Below are 24,323 nucleotides of genomic sequence, written 5' to 3'. Positions count from 1 at the left end.
TATTGGCCATTTGTATATATTTTTTGCGAAATGTCCACATCTCCCCATTTTAAAAATTAATTCATCTTTTTATCATTAAGTTGTATATTCAGGGTATAATTCCCTTATCAGATAAATGATTTGCAAATATTTTTTTTCCATTCAGTAGATTGTCTTGATGGTGCTTTGTTATTATTATTATTATTATGGTAAAATATACACAACAAATTTACCATTTTAAGTGTACAATTCAGTGACATTAATGTATTTAAATATGGTCACAATGTTGTACAACCATCACCTTCATCCATATCCTGAACTTTTCCGTCATCCGAAATAGAAAGCTCTGCCTGGATGAGAACGCTCTGCCTGAGAAAGATGGCTTCTGTGGTATGGAGGAATAACTTGGGATAGGGATCCTGGGGGCTGTCCTCTCAGCTCTCTCCCCAGAGCCACCAACCCCAGACTCTCCTCACATAGCTGTAGTCTACTCTGCCCTTCCTCTGCTAAAGCCCAAGAAGCCTGAAAAATAAAGCCTTAAATGAAGTATTCAACCACCAGAATTTCCCCGGCAAAGAAGAACAGCTCAGCAGGAAAAGCCCTGGTAAAATCTTCTGGGCTGAGAAAATCCCAAAGAAGGCCAAAGAAATTTATGAGATGTACTTTATGCAGCTACATTTCTGCTTGTTAGCTTTGTAAGTTTGCCTCTTCTAGGTGCCTCAGATAAGTGGAATAAGATAATAGATGTCCTGATGGTGTTTTTTTGTAGGATAAAAGTTTAATTTTGATTAAGTTCAATTTATCTATATTTTATATTTTTAATAATCTTAAATTTGTAAATTTATATTATCACTGTGCTTTTGGTGTTGTATCTAAGAAGACATTGCCTAATCCAAGGTCATGAAGATTCACTTGAACCATTTTTTTTCTTTTTAATATATTTTATTGATTTTTTACAGAGAGGTAGGAAGAGGGATAGAGAGTTAGAAACATCGATGAGAGAGAATCATCGATCAGCTGCCTCCTGCACACGCCCCACTGAGGATGTGCCCCGCAACCAAAGTACATGCCCTTGACTGGAATCGAACCTGGGACCTTTCAGTCCGCAGGCTGACGCTCTATCCACTGAGCCAAACCAGTTTTGGCTTGAACCATTTTTGAATACTCTCTTACTTGGTCCTCCCATCCATATTTAAAACATCATTATAATTATTAAGGTTTTTATGGGGAGGGTTTATTAAATATCCTCTTTTTACATTTTTAGATCAAGATAGTGGGTTTCAAACTAGAAACTTCTGGGATGCTTACTAAAGCACAGGTTCCTCAGCTGAGTTTTGTACATTTGTAGTAAACTTCTAGTAGACCAGCATCATGTAGTTGAAAAAGTGTGGAATTAAAATAGTCCAGCATGGCCTGGCCAGTGTGGCTCAGTGGTTGAGCATCAACTATGAACCAGGAAAGAAACTGCCAAAAGGTTCGACTCCTAGTCGGGGCACATGCCTGGGTTACGGGTCCATCCCCAGTGTGGGGCATGCAGGAGGGAGCCAAATCAAGGATTCTCTCTCATCACTGATGTTTCTATCTCCCCATCTTCCTCTTTGAAATCAATAAAAATACGTTTTTTTAAAAAAAGTCCAGCTTGGTGATTAAGAGCAATGGCTTCGGTAGCCTGTCTCCTTGGATGTAAATCTTGATTGTGTCCCTTTTTAGTTGTACAATCATGGGCAAGTCACTTCTCTCTGGGCATTCATTTTCTCTCATAGGGTTGTTGCAAGGATTAAACAAGGTGAAGCACATAGAGAAGTTTGGCAATAGTAAGCACCACATAAGTGTTAGATATTGTTAGATATTAACTCAGTAATGCCGTTTCCAGGGACTTAATCTAAGAATAATATCAGAGATATTGCCTAAAGATGTATAGCAATTTCATCACAGAGATTAATTCCCCCAAATCTACCATATATAATCAGTAGACCTATTAAATAAATTAAGAACTTATGAAGTGTCATTTGCCATTTAGTCATATTTTCAACAAATATTCAATGTCATGGAACATAACAATGTAAGTGAAAAAAATTAAATATGCAACTATATATTTGTATGTAGTATGTCTTTAAATTTCTTCAAAAATATTGGCAAGTGAGTGGAGTGGTAGTCTTGTAATGCCTATAAATATGTTAAACTGTTGAGAGTGGTTACCTCTGGAAGCTGGGAGGAGTGATTTTTATTTCTTCTGTACTTTATTGTACTCTCTTGACTTCAACAATAAGTATTTTATACTAAAAAAAACCAAATTATTTTTTAGAAAGACTAAATGGGGAAAAGCTCAATGTGAAATAGGAAAGCATAATGTGAATAAGAAACCCGAGTCTGAGAAATAAGCCAGTCAGAGAAAGACCAATATCACATGATCTCACTTATATGTGGAGTCTAATGAATAAAATAAACGAATGAACAAAATAGGTCCTGAGACATTAATGCATGGAAAAGACTGAGATCTTAGGGGGAGAGTGGATAAATTAACCAAAGAACATATATGTGTAGCCCATGGACACAGATAATAATGTGGTGAAGGGCTGGGGTGGAGTGGGGGCTGGGTGGAAGGGGCCAAAGGCAGGGAGAAATGGGGGACATCTGTAATACTGTCAACAATGAAAAAAAACCCCAACTCTGAGTACTAATCCTAGTACTAGTATTGCTGTTAAATACTTTTCAACCTTGAATGAATTCTATCTCTTCCCTAGGGGACACAGTTTCCTCATCTGCAAAATGAAAAGTTGCACCAGAATTAAAAGGCAATGTAGTTGAGTGCTGAAGAACTGAGAGGTCAGCCCCAGCTGGTTTAGCTTAATGGATAGAGGATCGGCCCATGGACTGATGCTAGCTGTGTAATTTTGCTTATTTGTCTTGTGGTTGTTGTTTTTTTTAATACTGGCAGCTTCTTTGGGGCCCTAAGCTATTGCATCAATAAGGGTATTTTGTAGCTCTTTTTAGCATTAAAAATCTCATACTTAATTTTTCTACAGTTTTTTTCTGATTCTTTTAGTTCTGAAACTAATGGGTACAGCTTAATCTATTTGTAATTAAGTTGCATAGGCTCTTAGGTCATACTTTTTTTTTTTTTTTCTTCAACTGATGTTTTGATTTTATTTGTAAATGGCATAAAGCCCAAGGGAATGTTATACTTCAGCTGCCTAGCCTATTCCAGGAAAGGTTTATAATAAGGGGAATTCAGCTAGAAGTTGGTAGAGCATGACCAAATGCTTTAAGAGATAAATCTGAGTATGTGAAAGTTACTTTCAGAGTTAACCATGTTGGAATTAATTTTCGGAACCTCGAGGAAAAAAGACTATAGAAATAGATGACTTTCATAATATACTAGAGGCCTGGTGCATGAAAATTCGTGCACATGGGGGGTCCCTCAGCCTAGCCTGTGCCCTCTCACAGTCTGGGACCCTTGGGGGATGCCCACCTGCTGGCTTAGGCCTGTTCCCCAAGAACAAATGATCTAAAAGAAATAATCATATCCTTGGGTGATGGTCGCAAAAAAAATTCATTGCCGCTGGGGCTGAAGGGACTGGGGGACTCTGGAAGCAGGTGCACGGCGGGGCTGAGGGGACTGGGGGACTCTGGAGGCAGGCCCACGGCGGGGCTGGAGATCTGGGGGATTCTGGCAGCAGGTGCATGGTAGGGCTGAGGGGATTGGGGAACTCAGGTGGCAGGCCCACGGTGGGGCTGAGGGGACTGGGTGCTGCCATCTTGTGATGGTGTGACAGTCAATTAGCATATCACCTCTTTATTATATAGGATAGTTTTCCTTCACTTTCTAAATGAGACAATTAAATCTTCAGTGATTAAGGGACTCAGCTAGCTATTCCATTGTTTTGGAAATTTTTGTAAGCAAGTCACTGTGTGGTACTTCGATTTATAGTGGCAGTCATAATGAAGATGATGAAGGGTAAGAATGAAAGTTATATATTCATACGTTTATTTTTAGATTTTCAGAAGTTCTCCTCTTTTGTATATAGTGTAGCTGCAGTAGGCTGCCCACTATGGGAATCATTATTTCTGTGTTAAGAGAGTAAATTAATAGAATAACATTGCCAGGAAATAAAATGTGGGAGTTTGATGGCCACAGTTGAGAGATACATTTGTTACTCATAACTAATATTAGAGGACATTTTCCTCTAATCATAATAACTTTTGTTTATAAAACACTAGAGGCCTGGTGCATGAAAATTTGTTGATAAAACACTAGAGGTCTGGTGCATGAGGGAGGAGGGTCCCTCAGCCCGGCCTGCCCCTTCTCACAGTTTTGGAGCCCTCAGGTGTGGGTGGCGACCTAGCAATCAGGGGAAGGCAATGCCACATTGCACCTCTGCTGCTGCCACTGCCAGCAGCGCAAGCATCAGCTGGCCCTGGGTGTCTGGGCAGCTTTTATCCGAGGCTTGTCTACGCCTTGGGCGTCAGCTGGGCAGTTGCCATCAAAAGCTTGCCTGAGCCTCAGGCCAGCCCTGAGCCACTTGGAGGTCTGAGGGGACTAGAGGACTCCAGACGCAGGTGCGTGCCTGTCGCCCCGGTGGGACTGAGGGGACTGGGCATCGCTATCTTGTGGCTGTGGGCACCGCCATCTTTGAGGGTGTGGAGGTCAATTAGCATATTTCTTCCTTATTGGCTCTGGGTGCTGCCATCTTTGAGGACGGGGCAGTCAGTTAGCATATTCCATCCTTATTGACTGTGTGCGCTGTCATCTTTGCGATGGCATGAAGGTCAATTAGCATATTCCCTCTTTATTAGATAGGATACCTAGCTAACCCCCATAACAAGAGAGAGGTGGTGTGTCTTCTGGCTTGATGGGCAAAATAACCCTGAGAAAACTTTGTACCTCACAGACAAGAGGAAAGAGCTATGCTTGTTTAGGGATTAGATTTTATTTTAGGATGAGTTATTTGTATATGTATAGATATGAGAGAGTTCCTATCCTACATGTCCTGTATGTCAGATATCTTATTCTATTTTCCCAGAGATTTAATTCAGTGCCTTCCAATTCCCCTAGTGTATACTTTTTGTATCTTCTCCTAATTGGGTAATGTTAATTACAGCTGTCCCCCATCACTCCCTCTCATTTGTCCACATCCACCATCTCCTGGATGGACAATATATCTTACTGTATTCAGTGGTTGATGGACATTTAGATTACTTCCAACTTTTGGTTATTATGAACAATGCTGCTACGAACATTTGTGTACAGTTCTTGTGTTTTCATTTCACTTGAGTAGATACCTAGAAGTAGAATTGCTTGGAACCCATTAAATTTCATATCACTACTTAGCCACAAAAAATATTTCTTTTAAAGAATGGATGATAGCAATATATTTGATAAGAAACACATTTGGTTGGTTGGAGTATCATCCCACACACCAAAAGGTTGCGGGTTCAATTCCCCGTCAGGGCACATACCTAGATTGTGGGTTTGATCCCCCGTTGGGGCACATGTGGAATCAATATTTCTTACATTGACGTTTTTCTCTCTCTGACTCTGTCTCTCTCTTTCAAATCAATAAACATATCCTCAGGTGAGGATTAAAAAAAATTTTAAAAAGCCTGGCCACTGTGGTTGAGTGGTTAAACATCCACCTATGAACCAAGAGGTCATGGTTCAATTCCCGGTCTTGCAGGCTTGATCCTCAGTGTGGAACATGCAGGAGGCAGCTGATCAATGATTCTCTCTCATCATTAATGTTTTTATCTCTCTTTCCTTCTTTCTTCTCTGAAACCAATAATATGTATTTAGATATATATAAAAAACACAAATGATATAAAAGAATTAAAGGGAAATGATTGGAGCAGGCAAGTAAAAAGTTCTAAGACAGGCAGTGTCTGTATAATAATGGAAACAACTTCAGGATTTATTGGTAGATGAGTAACTACTATAGCCTATACCCAAGTGAAGGCAAATCAAATCAATGAGTATCTATTCTTTTTTTTTTCTTTTTTTTTTTTTAATATATTTTATTGATTTTGTACAGAGAGGAAGGGAGAGAGATAGAGAGTTAGAAACATCGATGAGAGAGCGTCATCGATCAGTTGCCTCCTGCACACCCCCTACTGGGGATATGCCCGCAACCAAGGTACATGCCCTTGACCGGAATCGAACCCGGGTCCCTTCAGTCCCCAAGCCGACGCTCTATCCACTGAGCTAAACCGGTCCCGGCTCAATGAGTATCTAAATAAACATTGAAAACTTTTGTTTCAAAAGAAATGGAAATGGGGCATCATTTGCATTCATTATGACAGAAAAATTAATATATATATAATACATGAAATGCCCTTTTCAAAATAAAGGAAGGCCATCAAGATTATTGTAGATAAACATATGGCCAAAGAAACAAGCAGTTTGTTCAAGATGAATATATGTATGTAATAAATATACATTAATCCTTGCTAGTAATCATAGAAATAATTTTTTTTTTACAAATTGGTTGTTATATTAATTAATAAAAACAAACTGTGTAGTGCTAGAAAGGTTGTTTTTTATAATGATGCTAGCTTTATATGTTCGTCTAGTCTATGTGCAAAGCAGTATGGCAAAGCCTGTCCAGATCCTTGAAGTAATAAGATTCTGAGGTAAATTTCATTTTAGCTCCCTTGAATGTAATTAAAATGTTTTAATAGTAAATTAATAAGAGAGGGAATAAAATAAAAGGTAAGAAAGCAGCCACACAGTTTTCCCATATGCTGAAATTGAGTGTGGTAGTGCTTTCTTCCCCATGCTGTCTCTGATCCGCCCAAACTACAGAAGCACTAACCCAGCACAGCTTTTTTTCTGTCTGGTCTAGATAGAGAGCTACATGTTTGCTTTGCTGTGCTCTGAATCCTGCTTTTCCAGCTTTGGCTAATGACACACACCTTGGGAATTTCCCCTACTATTCCAAGAAAATGCTTTTACCTTTCCTATGTCATATCTTTTCTTTGTTTCACTGATTTTGCTTTAGGTGCTCATCTGAAAATATACTTCCTGTAATTTTTTTTTTAAAGTTCTTTGTGGCATTTTTCTGTATGGGTGGGACCAAACACTTGGGGGTCACTCCAAGTTAGTACAGCCATACAAGAGTGAGTGATTTTTTTTTTAGATGGCCCGATCTGCAGCCCACCTGATCTGTAGCCCCCTGATCTGTAGCTCCTCCAATCTGCAGCCCCCACATCCACAGCCCCCCTGATCTGCAGCTCCCTGTGCAGTGACTCTGGGCTCATTGTGAATGCATCATTATTCCAGGCCCAAGGGGTGCTGGCGGGGACCGGTGGCCCTGGGAGCCTGTGGCTGCTCAGGTACCTGCTATTAAGCCATTGCTTTAGTGTCTGGGCTAATTTGCATATATATATTAATTTTAATAACCCCTGAAATGCTGATGCCCTTCAGATGTCTAGAGCCCTCAGTCTGAGTTTTCTACCCAGTTGGCCTGCTTACATTTACTTACTTGGATGTCCTATAGAGATTCCAAAAGCAGTATACCTCAGAATGAGACAAATCATTTATTAACCCTCCCCCTATTGATATTTCCAAATATAGGTAATGGCATTATCATGTACCCAGTATCCTCCTCTAGAAGCTACTGTCTTCAACACTGAGCACATCAGATCTTTCACTAAATCCCTTTCACTACTTTTAATGCTGTCCTAGTTCAGGACTTTATTATTTCTTTATTTCAGTAGCCTCATAACTGTTATCCCTGCCTTTAAATAACCCTTCAAGCCATTCACTTCCTCAGTGAAATGTCAGTTTGATCTTACTACTTAGTACTTCCCTGCCTAAAAACCCTATAGTGTAGGGGTGTCGAACTCAATCAGAGAAGGGGCCAAAATCTAAAATCCAGCCTAAATCGCGGGCCGAATGGTTTACTGAACAGTCATAAACTGTCATTGTGATGGAAACGCAGCGGAGTGCAGTGTTGACAGCGCGGTGCGGGCCACATTGCAAGGCCTGGAGGGACGGATTTGGCCCGCGGGCCTTGTGTTTAACACATGTGCTATAGTGGTAAGGCCTGTGTTATCTGCTTGATTTATCTTAAAAGGCTTAGTAACTGCTTACCTCGCAAGCCTCACCCTCACCTCCTGTCATTCTCAGTTTTGAACTTCATATGCCCCCCTCCTGTTGTTTCTTGCCTCTGTTTGCTCATGCTGTCTCAATTTCCTCCCCACTCATCCCTACTCACTCTTACTCTTCATGACTCAGTATGGGACAGCTCCTCCAGGTTGCCTTTTCTGATTCCCTAGGGTTAGGCTAAGTGCCCCTCCTCATTACTGGGTCATTCTTTGCTAGTATATGAAATAATGTGGTTTTCCTCTTATTTAAAAAAAAAAGTTACCTGAATCTACCTTTTCTTTTAGCTACTGCTCATTTCTTTATCTGGTTAAAAATTTTTTTATTGAGGTATAATTGATATATAACATTAGTTTTAGGTATACAACATAATGATTTGATATTCTTTATATATAAAAGTAATATGTAAAGTGTCCCCTCAGGAGTTCAACTGGGAGACAGGGAATTTGATCGCTTGCTATGACATGCGCTGGCCACCAGGGGGCGATGTGGAATCAAGGAAGGCCCTGGCCGGCAGCCGGCAGCCAGGGAAGTGAGGCCCTGGATGGCAGCTGGCATCTGGGGAAGAAGGCCCTGGCTGGCAGCTGGGGAAGGAAGGCCCTGGTCAGCAGCTGGAAGGAAGACCCTGGCCAACATCTAGAAGGCCCCAATCAGCCCTGATTGCTGGCCAGGCCTTGGGACCTTACTCATGCACAAATTTTATGTACTAGACCTCTAGTTTATATATATTGCAAAATGATCACCATAGAAAGTCAAGTTAATATGCATTGCTATACATCCAATATAATAAAAGCCTAATATGCTAAATGTCTGTTCGGCCTAATACTATGCTAAGGCTGCTCAACTGCTTGCTATGACATGCACTGACCATCAGGGGGCAGATGCTCCAACCAGTAGGTGACTTGCTGCTGGGTTCCAGGTGATAGGGACTGAGCAAAATGGGCCGCACCTACCCTGGAGCCCTCCCACGGTCCCTCCCCAACTCGCCAACCTCCTTTGTCCCTCCCCAGCCCCAATCACGCACCCATGGGGTCCCTTGGCCTGACCTGTGCCCGCTTGCAATCCAGGACCCCTCCGGGGATATTGGAGAGCCAATTTCAGCCTGATCCCACAGGCCAGGCGGAGAGACCCCATTGGTGCATGAATTCGTGCACTGGGCCTCTAATAATTACAGAATTTTTTTGTGATGAGAACTTTTAAGATCTACTTTAACAACTTTTCAATATATTGTACAATACAGTGTTATTAACTACTAGAGGCCTGGTGCATGAACTGTGCGTGGGTAGGGTCCCTAGGCCTGGCCAGCAATCAGGGCCAATTGGGACCTTCCAGCTGCCAGCTGAGGCCTTCCTTCCTCTGGCTACCGGCTGCAGGCTGGGGCCTTCCTTCATTCCATGCCACCCCTTGGTGGTGAGTGCACGTCAGAGCAAGCAGTCAAACTCCTGGTTGGTCAAACTCCTGAAGGGACAATTTGCATATTAGCCTTTATTATATAGGATAGTTGCCATGTTGTACATTATTGCACCCCATGACTTAGTTGTTTTGTAACTGGAAGCTTGTGCTTTTCTGATTCCCTTCACCCACTCCCACCCCCTGCTCTGGAAACCACCAGTTTGTTCTCTGTGTCTTTGAGCTTGGGGGAGTTTTTTGTTTATTTTTAAGATTCCACATATAAGTGAAATCATATGGTATTTATCTTTCTCTGTTCATCTTATTTCACTTAGCATAATGCTTTCAAAGTCCATGTTGTCACAAGTAGCAAGATTTCATTCTTTATAATAGCTGAATAATACCTATAATGAATTATACCTATACCACATTTTCTTTATTCATTCATCCATTAATAGACATTTTGGTTGTTCCCATATCTTGGCTATTGTAAATGCTCCAAGGACATGGGTTACATACATATTTCTGAGTTAGTTTTTTCTTTGAATAAATACCCAAAGTGGAATTTCTGGATCATATGGTAATTCTATTTTAAACTTTTTAGAAACCTCTATACCTTTTTTCTTTTTTTTCTAAATATATTTTTATTGATTTCAGAGAGGAAGAGAGAGGGAGAGAGAGAGAAACATTAGTGATGAGAGAGAATCATTGATTGGCTGCCTCTTGTATGCCCCCTCCTGGTGATGGAGCCCGGCCATGTACCCTTGACGAAAATCAAACCTGGGACCCTTCAGTCCACAGAATGGCACTCCATATACTGAGCCAAACTGACTGGGGCTATACTGTTTTTCATAGTGACTGCACCAGTTTACTTTCCCACCAAAGAAAAGTTGCACAACACCTATTTCTTGTCTTTTTTATAGTAGCCATGCTAAATAGGTATGAGGTGATATCTCATCCTTGTTTTTATTTGTATTTTCTTGACGATTAGTAATGTTGAGCATCTTTTCATGTACCTGCTAACCATTTTCTTTGGGAAAATGGCTATTCAGATTCTCTGCTCTTATTTATTTATTTATTTGTTTGTTTATTTATTCATTTATTTATGAGGTGGGGGTGAGAGAGAAACATCAGTTTTGTTTCTCCACCCATCTATGCATTTATTGGTTGATTCCTATCAGTGCTCTTACGGGGGCAGAGGGGGGGAGGAAGAGGGGGCGGTAGGCGGGGGCTTAAATTACACCAGAAAACTTGGCATATGGCGATGACACTCTGAGCTGCCCGGCCAGGGCCCCTCTGCTTATTTTTAAATCTCGTGTGTGTGTGTGTGTGTGTGTGTGTGTGTGTGTGTGTGTGTGTGTTTTGTGTTGTTGTTTTTTTTCCTATTTAGTTGTGAGTTCTCTGTTTTGGATATTAACCCCTTAGATAAATGATTTGCAAATATTTTCTCTGATTCAGAAGGTTGCCTTTTCATTTTGTTGATAGTTTCCTTTGCTCTGCATGCTTATTTCGTTGATTCCCTTTAGAGCAAAACTCTTGTATTTTTTGTTTTGTTTTTCTTCTTTTCATCTTCCACTCTCTTCCTCTAAGTGACCATAATATGGTATCGAAGATTTGTTAGATTTATTGAACAAATTTTTATAGCTTTCTTAATTTTAAAGTTTAACTCTAAAGATTTTAAAAAATATATATTTTTGTTAATTTCAGAGCGGGAGATGGAGAGAGTGATAGAAACATCAATGATGAGAGAGTATCATTATGCTGCCTTCTGCACAGACCCCACTGGGGATCAAGCTTGCAATCTGGGCATGTGCCCTGATCAGGAGTTGAACCATGATCTCCTGGTTTATAGGTCAATGCTCAACCACTAAGCCACACAGGCCAGGCATAAGATTTGTGTAGATAAGCACTGTGAACTGTTTGTATACCAATACATTCGTTCAGATTTTTGTTTTCTAATGGTATATTAGAGTATATCCTTTTAAAAAAAGGGATATATTTAATTTCAGTGCCAATAATTCTGCCTCATTATTTTTGATGATTGTGATATTGTGGTTATAAAGTCTGATATTTCATCAGGTGAGCGTAGTTAAGTTTGGGTGGGCATTAGCTCTTTCCAATTTTTTTTAAATATATTTCTTTTATTGATTTTGTACAGAAAGTAAGGGAGAGAGAAAGAGAGCTAGAAACATCGATGAGAGAGAGTCATCGATCAGCTGCCTCTTGCACACCCCCCACTGGGGATATGCCCGCAACCAAGGTATAATACATGCCCTTGACCGGAATCGAACCCGGGACCTCCAGTCAGCAGGCCGACGCTCTATCCACTGAGCCAAACCAGTTTTGGCTAGCTCTTTCCAATTTTTAACTTATTTTAATTTTGCTTCAGTGAACGAGTTTATACATTTGCCTTTGTACATGTGTGTGAGTATTTCAATGTTTCTGTAGGTTAGATTCTGAGATGGAATTACTCATTCAAGAATATAAACATTCTTCCCTAGCTGGTTTAGTTCAGTGGATAGAGCATCAGCCTGTGGACTGAAGGGTCCTGGGTTTTATTTCCATCAAGGGCACATGCTCGGGTTACGGGCTGGATACCCAGTGGAGGGCATGTAGAAGGCTGCCGATCAATGAAATGGAATTAGGAAATCTGCTAAATATCACTTAGTTTAATTCATAGTATTCATTGAGCTGTAAATTGCTCATCTATATAATATATTCTAAGTGTATTTACATATACCTGAGTATAGTAATTTTCTTTTTTTTATATATATATTTTATCGATTTTTTACTGATAGGAAGGAAGAGGGATAGAGAATTAGAAACATTGATGGGAGAGAAATATCTATCAACTGCCTCCTGCACGCCTCTTACTGGGGATGTGTCCGCAACTAAGGTACATAGCCTTGACTAGAATTGAACTGAGACCCTTCAGTCCACAGGCCAATGCTCTATCCACCAAGCCAAACTGTTAGGGCATAATTTCCTTTTGATTTAAATTGTATTAGGGAATTTCCTAATCACATAGTGATGTGTGTTTCATATTTTTCATAAAAGGTTTTTAGTAGTGTGAGACAAAGGCTTAGCTGCTTACCTTTTGTGCACAGGTTGTGGTTACTTAGAGTTATATTTATGTGTAACAGGCCAATGGCATACTATTTTTAATACCTGTATGTGTTAGAGTTCAGCTGTTACTGATCTATTTATATCTCTATCAGCTGTTTACTGTTTAAGTAATTAATTGGCAAAGAACTTTATTTTTAAGAATCTTAAACAATAGAGGAAAGTCTTACATCAGTTCCCTGTCTGAAGAAAGTCAAAGCGACTATATATGTATGTATAGTCTATGAATTTAATAACAATATCTGCCATTTGTTTAGCAGTTACTATGTACAATACTATGCTAAATACTTAACATGCTTTACATAATTTAACCTTTGTAATGAACACTCTGAGGTAGGTACTAGTATTATCCTCAGTTTATACATAGAGATTTATAAATATCTCTTTATTACTAAAGGGATGCTCAGAGAGGGTAAGAAACATGCTCAAGGTCGCTTAGTAAATTACAAATGATTGATGTCTCTGTCATTGATGTTTCTATCTCTCTCTCCCTCTCCCTTCCTTTCTGAAGTCAATAAAAATAATGTTTTATAAAAAAGAAATGGAAAGGGAAAGGCAGTAGGGAATTGATAGATTGTTTCTGAGTCAGAATTCATAGGAATTGGTGACATATAGGTAAGATGCTCTGGAGTGTCATAGAAATTACTTGTATTAGTGGTAGTATTTGTTGTTACTGTTTTGCTTTTGCTGTAAGTGGTTTCTTATAGTCACATATTATTTCTATTATTAGAATGTGGCTGGTGGCTGAATTCCTGTCTAGAGGTGCTCAGGAAATGGTGGGTAAAGAATGGGTCTGGGTTGTAAATGTTACATTCATGAAATATTTATTTAAAAACATTTAAATGCTTATTAACAGGCATTTTGTTAGTAAGGTCTAGGAATATCATAGATCCTGATCTTCAGGAATTTGTCCTAATCATCAGGAGTCCAGTAGGCTTGTTGGCTGTTATTACGTTCTGTATAATCTTTTGGTTTATGATTTAAATCCTAACCCTGTCTGTGTGGGATACTGTTTATATCTTAGTATTCTGAAGTTTGGGTGAGGTAATGTATGTAAAGTGCCTGGCGTAAGCAAATGTTTCTTTCCTTTCATCTTCCATGGGCATAGAAATTAGGAAACCCAAATTTATTAGGATTGTGTGTCAAGTAGATGGGAGCAGACAGTGAATGCATTTTTAAAAGAAATGTTAAAAGTTTACCTTTTCTGATGATTTGGTAGCATAAGGCCTTATTGCTGAGTTTTTTTTTCTTTTTCTCCATTGTTACTATATACAGGCCACTTGACTTGTGTGTCATCCTCGATTTACTCATCTATTAAATGAACAAGATTCTATTTTACAGAGTGGTTGGGAGATGCATTAGAGATAGTGGAAAAGAAATTGCCAGACAAGCATAAGTAAAATAGCAAAACGGTTGAGATAAAAAAGATTAAAATGTATATTTTCCCCATTAATAACTTTGGGATCACCTTTGACAACTTAGCCTCTTTTAGTCCTCATTTCTTTATCTGTAGTATAGGGATAATAAAACATCTACCTCATAGGATTTTTGTAAAGATTATTTGAAAGAGTACATGCAAAGTAGCTTATCCAAGCACATACTAAGCATTCAAAAACGTGTGATTATTGTAAACTAGACACCTGATGCACAAAGATTCGTGCAGAATGGGTCTTCCTTACCCTGGCTGCTGGCACAACCGTTGCTCTGCCTGGAGCCATCTTTCTATCTTTCCACACTGCCCAGAGGCCAGAGTCATTTGGGGTGGTGCAAAATACTTGAGTGTCACAAGCATCCTGCCCCTGACCACTGGGCACCTCTGTATGCAAATTAACCCATCATCTTTGTTGGTTTAATTTGCACACTCATTCCTGATTGGCTGGTGGGTATTGTGAAGGTACAGTCAATTTTCATCTTGCTCTTTTATTAATGTAGATGCTTTGGTATCCTCTTAACACTGTTGAACAATGAACTCTTCTTTATTTGACTTTGCTCTGTTGCTAAATTTTCTGTGTGACTGGAATCTGAATATAACTAATGTTTCCTTTTATGGTAGTGAAAGAAACCAATGATCTTTTTAAAAGTAAACTTTACTTTGGCCCTAAAAGTTTTCTAAGGAAAAATGGTTAAGGTCTTGCATTTAAGCCGTACATAGAGGTAGAATTTGAAATGTTATAAATAAGAATTGAAATATTCCATTTAATCAAACATATAGGGTCTTTATAATAATTGAATGGAAATGAAGTATATGAAAATGGCTTTGTAATTTCAAAACACTTTCTAACTTCATAGGATCGTTTGTACAGCATTATATACAAGAAGGAAACTAGCCCTGGCCGGTGTGACTCAGTTGGTTGAGTGTGGTCCTATGCACCAAAAGGTTACAGTTTTGATTCCTAGTCAGGGCACATGTCTGGGTTGTAGGTTTGTTAGGGAGTATGCAGGAGACAGCCAATCAATGTTATGCTCTCACATTGATGTTTCTCTCTCTCCCTTTTCTTTCCTCTCTCTCTAAAAAATCAACTAGCCAGTTTATATTTTCTACCTATCCCCTCACCCTCTGAATGTGATACTTTCTATTTATTTTTAGTTTATATTAAAAATTAAAAGAATTACTGACTCTTAACTGGGGGCATTATCTATCCATCCTGAGAAGCAGTGGATATTATGAGGGGTAGAGAGAATAGACTGTATTTGAACATCTTTTTTATTTTTTTAAATTTATCTTTATTGTTGAAAGTATTACAGATGTCCCCGTTTTCAAACACTCCCTTGACCCCCTCCACCCTGGAAACTCCCATCCCGGCTCGCCTCCCAACTCCCCGTTTGAATGTCTTAATCCTGTGGTGGCAGAAAAATGGAAGTTTCTGCACTATACTGAACCCTTTAAGGGATTTGTTTGCAGTTTTATTATTTCTACTTATGCACTTATGGTCCTGAGTTAGTGACTTTGTTTCCTTTTCTCTTTTAAAGTAAAATTATGAATTCTAAAGAATTCACCTATGGATGTGTGAATTGTCAAAGCCTTGAGGAGATAACTCTCTTGAAGACATAATTATCACTAACAATCCTATCTAATAAAAAGGTGATATGCAAATTGACCATCACTCCCACACACAAGATGGTCACCCCCATGTGGTCAAAGATGGCTGCGCCCGTGTGGACATAAGATGGCCGCCACAAGATGGCCAGCTGGGGAAGGAAGTTGGGAGGGACCAGCCTCCAGGGGAAGACAATTGGGGGGAACAAGGCCTGCAGGGGACGGTAGTTGGGGGCAATCAGGCCTGTCTGGAACGGCAGTTAGGAAGGACAAGGCCTGCAGTGAAGGGCAGTTTAGGGGGAGGGGGGGAGACCAGGCCTTTAGGGAGGGCAATTAGGGGTGACCAGGCTGGCAAGGGAGGGCAGTTAGGGGTGACTGGGCCAGCAGGGTAGGGTAGTTAGGGGCAATAGGGCTGGCAGGGGAGTGGTTAGGGGGTGATCAGGTTGGCAGGCAGAAGCAGTTATGGGCAATCAGGAAGGCAGGCAGGTGAACGGTGGGAGCCAGCAGTCCTGGATTGTGAGAGGCATCCCTTGAGGGGTCCCCAATTGGAGATGGTGTAGTCTAAGCTGAGGGAATGAAACCCACCCAACCCCAGCCCCCTGCAAAAATCATGCCGGGCCTCTAGTAGAGAGATATGAGTAAAGACCAAGGTGTTTTAAACAGATGTATTATTTGCATCTTTTAACATTTCCATTGAATTTGTTTGCCAAATAAATTGTTTTATGTGAGGGCAATTTTTTTCCTATATAAGATCTAGATTCCCATGTTTTGCCAATTTTTAAAAAGAAAACCTTTTTAAAGTTCCTCCTTCTCCTCTACCTCTTAGGGACTATATAAGTCAATATCAGCTGTCCTTACATCAAGCCCGTTGTGTTCATTATTAAACAGTATGTAAGCCTATAGTGACCTTGTTCTATATTTCTCACAAATGTGATTACAGTGATTTCCTTTTGTGGCAAACAAGGCTATTATTCTATGGGTGAGGTTTTTTAACTATCAGAGATAAAGAGTGGTGGTACAGTTATTTTGTTGTTTCAGCTGATCTCAGGGTGATTTAAGCTAACATTTTGTGAGGAAAATAATGACCTATAAAATATAGTCAATATCATTTGCAGCAACCTGGATGGAATTGGAGAACATCATGCTGAGTGAAATAAGCCAGTCAATGAAAGAGAAACACCACATGACCTCACTCACTTATGGATGATATAGAACATTATAAACTGAAGAACTAAAAGATAGATATAGAGACAGTAAAGCAACAAGCAGACTGTCAAATTACAGCGGGGAGGGTAGGAAGATCTGGGGAAGATCAACCGAAGGACTTGTATACATGCATATAAGTACAACCAATGGACACAAAACTCTGGGGAGGGAGGGCATGTATGGGGAGGGGGCAATGGTATATGTACAAAGATATAATTTAATAAAAAAATAATTAAAAAAAATCACAGTATTCCCTTGTTCTATCCTTAATATACTATCATACATGGCATTTTAATAAATACATACTTATTTTAAATATTGGAGTTCAATTTTTGAGAGGTTATTAGAGACCTCTTGGGGTTAAAAAGATTGTGTTTGGAATCAGTATCTATTCTTTAATGTTCTTTAATACCAGTATCTAAGTGGGAGGCTCAAAGAAAAAGTTGAATGCATCTTGCTGTGATTAACACACCATTACAGGAAAAAAATAATTAGAATTTGCTTGCCAACGCATCAGTTTTGAAATGTGGCGATCTCCTATAAATTAGAATTTGGTGTAGGCTTTCAATAGAAACACTTCTCAAAACTGTAATTTTCAAATGATATGTTTATTTTTTATTTTGTTGAGCTTCAGAAATCTAATTTACTTTGTCCTAAAGCCTAGTGAAGGACTGTCACAATTTGAAGGGAGTGGGGAGCTTATAGCTGCCTACTTAACCATTTTACTGATGTCACTTTCTTAATTTCTTTTTTATTTTTAAAAATTTCCTCCTTTTTACCTTTTATTTCTATAAATGCGTTATAGAAATTTAGGCACTCGTGTCCTTTCTAATTATGTATTAATTTCCAAAGTGATTTTTTCCCCTTTTGTTCCCCCCCCCCCCTTTTTTTGGAGTCCTTTCACCTTTTCTGGAGTTTTATAATTGTGATTTATGTTTTTCTTTCATGTCTTGAATTGTTTTTGTTTTTTTAATGCCTTTTAGCTTGTTTTAAAATAGTATGTTATAATTTTGATGTGTGCCCGAGGTCTGTCTTTCATTATATGTAGGGATGTTATTCTGCTCTTCAGTCTCTTTTTTCTTAAAATAACTGTATGGGATGGGACTTTGACATTTTTCTGTTGCTTATTTTTATGTGAAGTTTTGTTTTTCTGAACTTTCAGAAGGGGTCATGATTTAGGATAACTTTTCTAATGTCACAGAGCTCCCTCTTCTGGTATTTTTTGGGTGTGTATGTTGTTTTTTTAATGTTAAAAAATATGGTGACTTCTTTCTCTTTCTCTACTTTCTCTACTGGACCTCTTCTTTCTCTACTTTCACTACTTTCTTTACTTTCTCTACTGGACCTCTTCTTCCCTTATCTCTGTTGTCCCTGTTTTGCCCAATTTTGTGTCCACCTAGCAGCTATTCCTCAGTGTGGAGTCCTGTTGTGGGAGGCAGCTTTGGTTGGGGGATTGCTTTTAAGGATTTATGTGATTCAGACTGCTCCAGCCTTTTCCAGAACTTAACCTGGCACTCACTTGTGATTGGATTGGGATAAACCTTTCTAATTTTCAAAGTTCTCAAATTGGCCATTATACTATCCAGTAAATACCTACTGACTATTTTGATGTTCTTTTTAGGTCCCTCAAATACCCAGTTGCTTCCCTATGCATCCTCCTGCACAGATGCTGACTTCATGCAGGTCCTATGGCTGCTGATGGTTTTCCCCACTTCTATTTTGAGGTTTCTAACCTAATTTTAAATAGTTTCTGTTCAATGTAGACTAAATAATGGCATGTTGTTTCATAGGTGGTGCAGAAATATTTTTTATATCAATCTTTCTAAGCGGCCAAGGGCAGAAAGTTAAATCATATCAACAAAAATATTTCTTCAGGGAAGTAAAACAAATGATGTCTAACTCTCCACAAACACAGAGACCCAGGGGCATATGTGGAGATTAGTGTGGCTGAGAGAGATGAGGAAATAAAATGGTGGAAGTGAATGAATTTAGAGAAGGAACCAGGAACCAGATTATGTAGGGATTTTCATGGTTATAATGGTAAGAACTTCGGACTTTATTCTGAGGTGTATAGAAGCCATTAGGTTGAGAGCAAAGGAAGAATGAGAAACTAATATAAACTAGGTTCCAGCTAAATGGGTGCTGCTTTGAGTAGTAATATAGCTATGTCAGCATAAAACAACTGCGTTAATATTGATTTTTTAATTTGATATTTTGTGGTTTTAGATTTATATAAGAGTTACATACATGAGGAGTACACACACACTTTTTTCTTTTCCAAAGTTTGCTAAATAGTTCTGAACCTCATTTCAGTACTGTTTAGCTGATATTCTTATTTATCTTCTGTTCTCTTTAATGTTTAAAATGACATACTAGTTGCATCCTTTTAAATTAACTTAGTAACATTAATGGGCCAGAACTTGAAGTTTGAAAATCACTATAATTCTAGTATAATCCCTTGGGTTTTACCATAGCACACATTACTGTAAATGACCAAACCAAAATCTAGATATCACCACATTTCCCACGGGTATATTTATTTAAAAACAAAAAACAAACTCCCTTATACAGTGTAAAATTTAAGTTCTAGTATAGAAAAAATGTTGAGGATAAATATTCTTACTTGAGTGTGTTGTCTGTGCTATTCTCCCTGGTATGAAATGTTAATGCCTCTAAGTTTCCAATGGCCTTATAAAATATTAATACAGTTTTCTTTGTAATTAAATACACAAACTGCTAGCTAAAGTAACAGTGGTCTTTTTTAAAATTATACTAGTAAACAGAACGTGCACACTGTCGCTAAGTGGTTAGCATCAACCTGTGAACCAAGAGGTTACTGGTTCGATTTCCTATCAGGGTATATGTCCAGGTTGTGGGTTCGATTCCTAGTAGGGCATGTGCAGGAGGTGGCCAGTTGGTGATTCTCTCTCATTGTTTCTATCTCTCCATCCTCCTCCCTCGCTGAAATAATTTAAAATATATATATATTTTTAAAAAATGAATTATAGAGTAAATCATTTTATAGGCAGCCTGATATTGTCACCTAAGAAAAGAATTGTCATTTTCATATTTTCTGCAAATTGCTTATTCCTTTGTTGTGTTTCACTTTGGAAGAGAGTCTGTGAGAGGAGTGAAGCACAAATGAAACATAAAGGTCAGTTGAAGTAATGGGAAAGATAGTTCTTTTAATTCTCTTATTTGAGTCCTTGCTTCTGTGTTCAATAGCTCTGTGACCTTTGGAAAAACACTTGCCCGGGCCTCCTTTTCTCATTTATAAAAGGTAGTAATATCTATGTCACAGCTTTAATGTTAAAGTTAAATGAGAGCCTGGTGGTGTCACATGTATTTTAATAGACATTAGGGTTTGGTTTTTTTTTCTTTCCTTTCTTCCTTAGAAAGGAATTCGGTGAAAATATGTTGCTAGATATTCAGGGCTGGAGAGTATAGAAAATTTCAAAAAGAAAGGTACATATTTTCTTACTGGTTATTCTCTTCCTGGTAAGTCTATTGTGTCCGATCCCAGTTGTTCCTAATATATTGTATTTTGGGATAAGTAAGTGATAAACAGGTGGGCTTCCTGTGCTTCCTCCTGTCCCTTCCCTTCTAAAGAGGGGGGGTGGGGTTTGGGGAGTTATGTAATCTAAGTGAGGAAAGGCACGTTTAGGAGGCTGGGAAATAGTATCTTCATGGTTGGTTCCATTATTTTAGTTTCTTACGTCTCCAGTCTGCTTAACAAAAATTTTATGGAGTATATATTGGTCCTAATACCAACTATGCTAGTTAACTGATACCTATTAATTATAAGTGTTACCTAAAACCATTATCCTGCCTGTGGAATAAACAACACTTCCTTTGACTTAACCCAGACAACCTAGGAAAATTACAAAGTCAGAGTGAGATGGAAAGATAGACTTAGAATTTTATCTAGCCGGCTTTAAAAAGAAACAGACACTCAACAGGTTCATCGAGATGTAATTTATTTACCATAAAATTCATTCTTTTAAAGTGTATAATTTAGAGGTTTTTAATATATTCACAGTTATGCAACCATCACCACTATATAATTTTAGAACATTTAATTCACTCCAAAAAGAAATCTCATACCCATTAGTAGTTGCTAGATATTCAGGGCTGTAGGGTGTAGAACATTTCAAAAAGAAAGGTACATTCTCACCCTACCTCACCCCATGGCCTGGCACCTCAGCCCCTTGGGATTACTAATGTAATTTTGTTTGTATGGATTTGCTTATTCTGAGTATTTTATATCAATATAATAACATAATATATGGTCTTTTACTCAATATAATGTTTTAAAGATTTATCCATGTTGTAGCATGAATCAATACTTCATTCCTTTTTATTGCCAAATAATATAACATCAAATGGATAGACTATTATTTTATTTACCCATTCATTAGTTGAACATTTGGGTTTTTTCTACTTTTTGGCTCTTATGAATAAATGTTGCTATGAACATTGTATACAAGTTTTTGTGAGGATATATGTTTTCAGTTTTCTTGAATATATATATATTTTTTTTCTTAAATACACACATACCACACACACACACCTTTGAGGGGAATTTTTGGCTCATATGCTAACCTTATGTTTAACATTTTGAAGACCTTAAATACTTTTTTCCAAAATGATTATACTATTTTTTGTTAGCTGGATTTTAAATCACTGATTTTAGTGTTCTAATTATATATATATGAGTGTGTGTGTGTGTGTGTGTGTGTGTGTGTGTGTGTATGGAGAACCTTAGTTGAAACAAGTGGTTTGAATTGATGGTGGGGGATGGAAATTTATCTGCAGTAGTTTGCAAAGTTGGGTGTACTTTTTTAAATGTAGGTTTAGAATTACTACTATTAATTTTTGGCTTTTCAATTTTGTTTTTGCAGTTTTATCTCCAAGACACTAAAAGTAGTAATGGTACCTTTATAAATAGCCAGAGATTGAGTCGAGGCTCTGAAGAAAGTCCACCATGTGAAATTCTTTCTGGTGACATTATCCAGTTTGGAGTAGATGTGACAGAGAACACACGGAAAGGTACGGGTATGGATCAATTTTTCCTATTATTTATCTTTTTAACTTTATTTTTATTCTATCATTAAATGTTACAAAATATGTTGTGCTTATAGAAGCAATTTATATACAGCATTATATGCAGTGAAAGTTAAAAATCTCATATCTTCTATTTTATAAAATTTTAAAATCTGAAATCTTAATAATTAATCTATATTCTTCATCACAGTATGACTACATAGGTCATGACTGTATGTTAGGAGACAGTATGAAGTGACTCCATACCCAATAAGTAGGGGCTTAAACCATAAAGTTAGTTATTGTTAATAAGTCTGGAGACAGGTAGGTCCAGACTTTGTTCTCTTGACTCAGTGATGTTATCAGGAATCCAGAGTCTCACTGTCCTCACATGTTATTATCCTTAAATGTTGGCTTCTTATGCTCTTTGCCTTATAGTCAAAGTGTGCCAGCTGTAGCTCCAGGCCTTATTTTTCTCACACCAGTGTTCTAGCCAAAAGGAGGAGGTGGGGACAAAATGGCTTCCTGTGTGGCTCTCTTTTCATGTTGAAAGAATAGTTTTTTTAATAAAATCCCCCCAGCAGATTCCTCCTTTTTGTCTCAATGGCTACATGGATATGTTACATACATACTAGCTACTTGTAGCTACAAAGAAGTCTGGGGAGTTCTACCTGGCAAAGGTGAGAAGGAGATCCATGATTGATCAGTTTTAATTTATCCTTCCAGTTGTGCATACATTGTTGCCTCAAACAAAGTTAGTGCTCTGAAAGCAGCTAATAATACCTGTCACAGTTATAAAATTTCATGCCTCAGTGTTTGAAGCTAGAAAGTCTCTAGCTAAATAAATGTAAATTGTCTGAATGTTAAGAATTCTGAAGTTTTCTGGGTGTAGCTAGTAACTCTCTACTTATGACCATGAAACTATATATAGCTGAATCATAAAACTAAATGGTAATCTGTCACCAATGAATTTCATGTAACCCACCTATGTCCCTCCTTTGATCTTAATGTATAAATAGAAATGTAACCTGCCATTCTTCAGAGCATTATCTCAATTCTTTGAGGTTCTGCTTCCCGGCATATGTCGACAGTTTGGCTCAAATAAACTCACTAAAATTCTTTAAAAAAACAAAACAAAACACACCTAAATGAATAGGAAACAAAAGAATGTGGTTCCACTGTCTTAGTTTAATATGGACAGTGGACTCAATTGGCAAGTTTCTTCTATTTCTCTGAACATACTCTGGTCTGGTGATACCCTGAGTCATCAGTCTCTGACATTTTACACAGTGTATACAGGGATTGGTGGTGGCGGTGATGCTGGTGTGCGTGTGCATGTATATTATATTTTTACTTTCACTGGTGTTGCAATTGCAATATTAGTTTTACTGGGTTTTGTTGGCCTCCTCAAGAAGTTGGGTTTTGATATTTGAATTTGTGTAGGGCCACAGTTTTAGAAATTTCCATTATAATTATAAAACAGAAAAGTATGTATTTTGATGCAAAATATTTAGTAGTCAATTAAAAAACTCAACTTATGAATGGCTATAATGAGAACAGCTATAGTGCACACTCTAATGTCTGCTATTGCCAAATCACACCTCTTCTGATTTTGTTTTTTGGCTTTTTATACAATGCGGCTCCAGGGAGGAAGCTCACTGATTAGTACTGTACTAACAACCTGCCTTATAGATAAAAAAATAATTATTGTAAAACAAATAGGATGACATTGTAATGGATTTTTATTTTTAAAGGAAAGAAGGAATGGAGAAAGCCAACCTATTAGATCCTCCTGGAATAGGAGCTTTACCAAACCAGCTACTGGCCACGACTTTGTTCCCAAACCCACAAACTGCTCAGGCAGGACATGAATTTTTTGGGTCACACAACATGGCAGTCCTCTGTTGCAAAGTTTGGGACTGGCTAATCCTATAAAGGTCACATATAACTTCTATCAGCTCATCAGCTCAGGTCCACTTCACCAATAACTGTTCCTGGGTAAGTCCCTACGAAAAAAGAGCCTATGAAGAGCAAGGTCAATGGTATCTTCCCTTTGCTTTATGCTCCCACAGCACACAATTACTTTTATTCCCCACAATAAACCTTCCCTTTTCTGGCCTTCAAGCCATTGCACACACATGCGTTTTCCTTCACCTAGAAATGTTTGTAGGCTGGACAAGGTGCCCTTCCATGTCCCCATTACACACTGTGCTCCTCCCCTTTATGTGTTTGCCTCCCTCATTAATCTGTAAGCTGTGTAGGAGCAGTCAGTGTATCTGTCTTCATTATAGAAACTCCTCTCAACCTGGCACCAATATTAATGATAAATTTTAAAACATCCCATGAATCTTTATTCACCATTTTACAAACTTCTTTTTATCATATTAACTAAGACTTTTTACAACCTTCCTCCTAATAGGAGGGTTGGGAATTGGCAACATTCTT

The 24,323-nt window shown here is 38.3% G+C and overlaps 1 protein-coding gene across 33 annotated transcripts in view; it reads left to right on the top strand.

Moving 5' to 3' along the window:
* LOC118715084 (sarcolemma associated protein) overlaps positions 1-24,323 on the top strand; it is a 129,654-nt gene that overhangs the window by 26,463 nt on the left and 78,868 nt on the right. For 18 of the 33 annotated variants that reach the window (XM_036430749.2, XM_036430750.2, XM_036430744.2 and 15 more), the window contains exon 2: positions 21,737-21,884. In XM_036430749.2, coding sequence (XP_036286642.1) covers positions 21,737-21,884 — 148 coding nt within the window. Of the gene's footprint in view, positions 1-20,230; positions 20,301-21,736; positions 21,891-24,323 lie in introns of those variants that run through there. The other 15 variants (XM_036430742.2, XM_036430743.2, XM_045579012.1 and 12 more) reach the window with 2 other exon arrangements.

The sequence above is a fragment of the Pipistrellus kuhlii genome, unplaced genomic scaffold, assembly GCF_014108245.1.
Source record: "Pipistrellus kuhlii isolate mPipKuh1 unplaced genomic scaffold, mPipKuh1.p scaffold_m20_p_11, whole genome shotgun sequence".
Taxonomy (NCBI): Eukaryota; Metazoa; Chordata; class Mammalia; order Chiroptera; family Vespertilionidae; genus Pipistrellus; species Pipistrellus kuhlii.
Note: the sequence above shows the minus strand (reverse complement) of the source record. Positions and strands in the feature narration are given on the sequence as shown.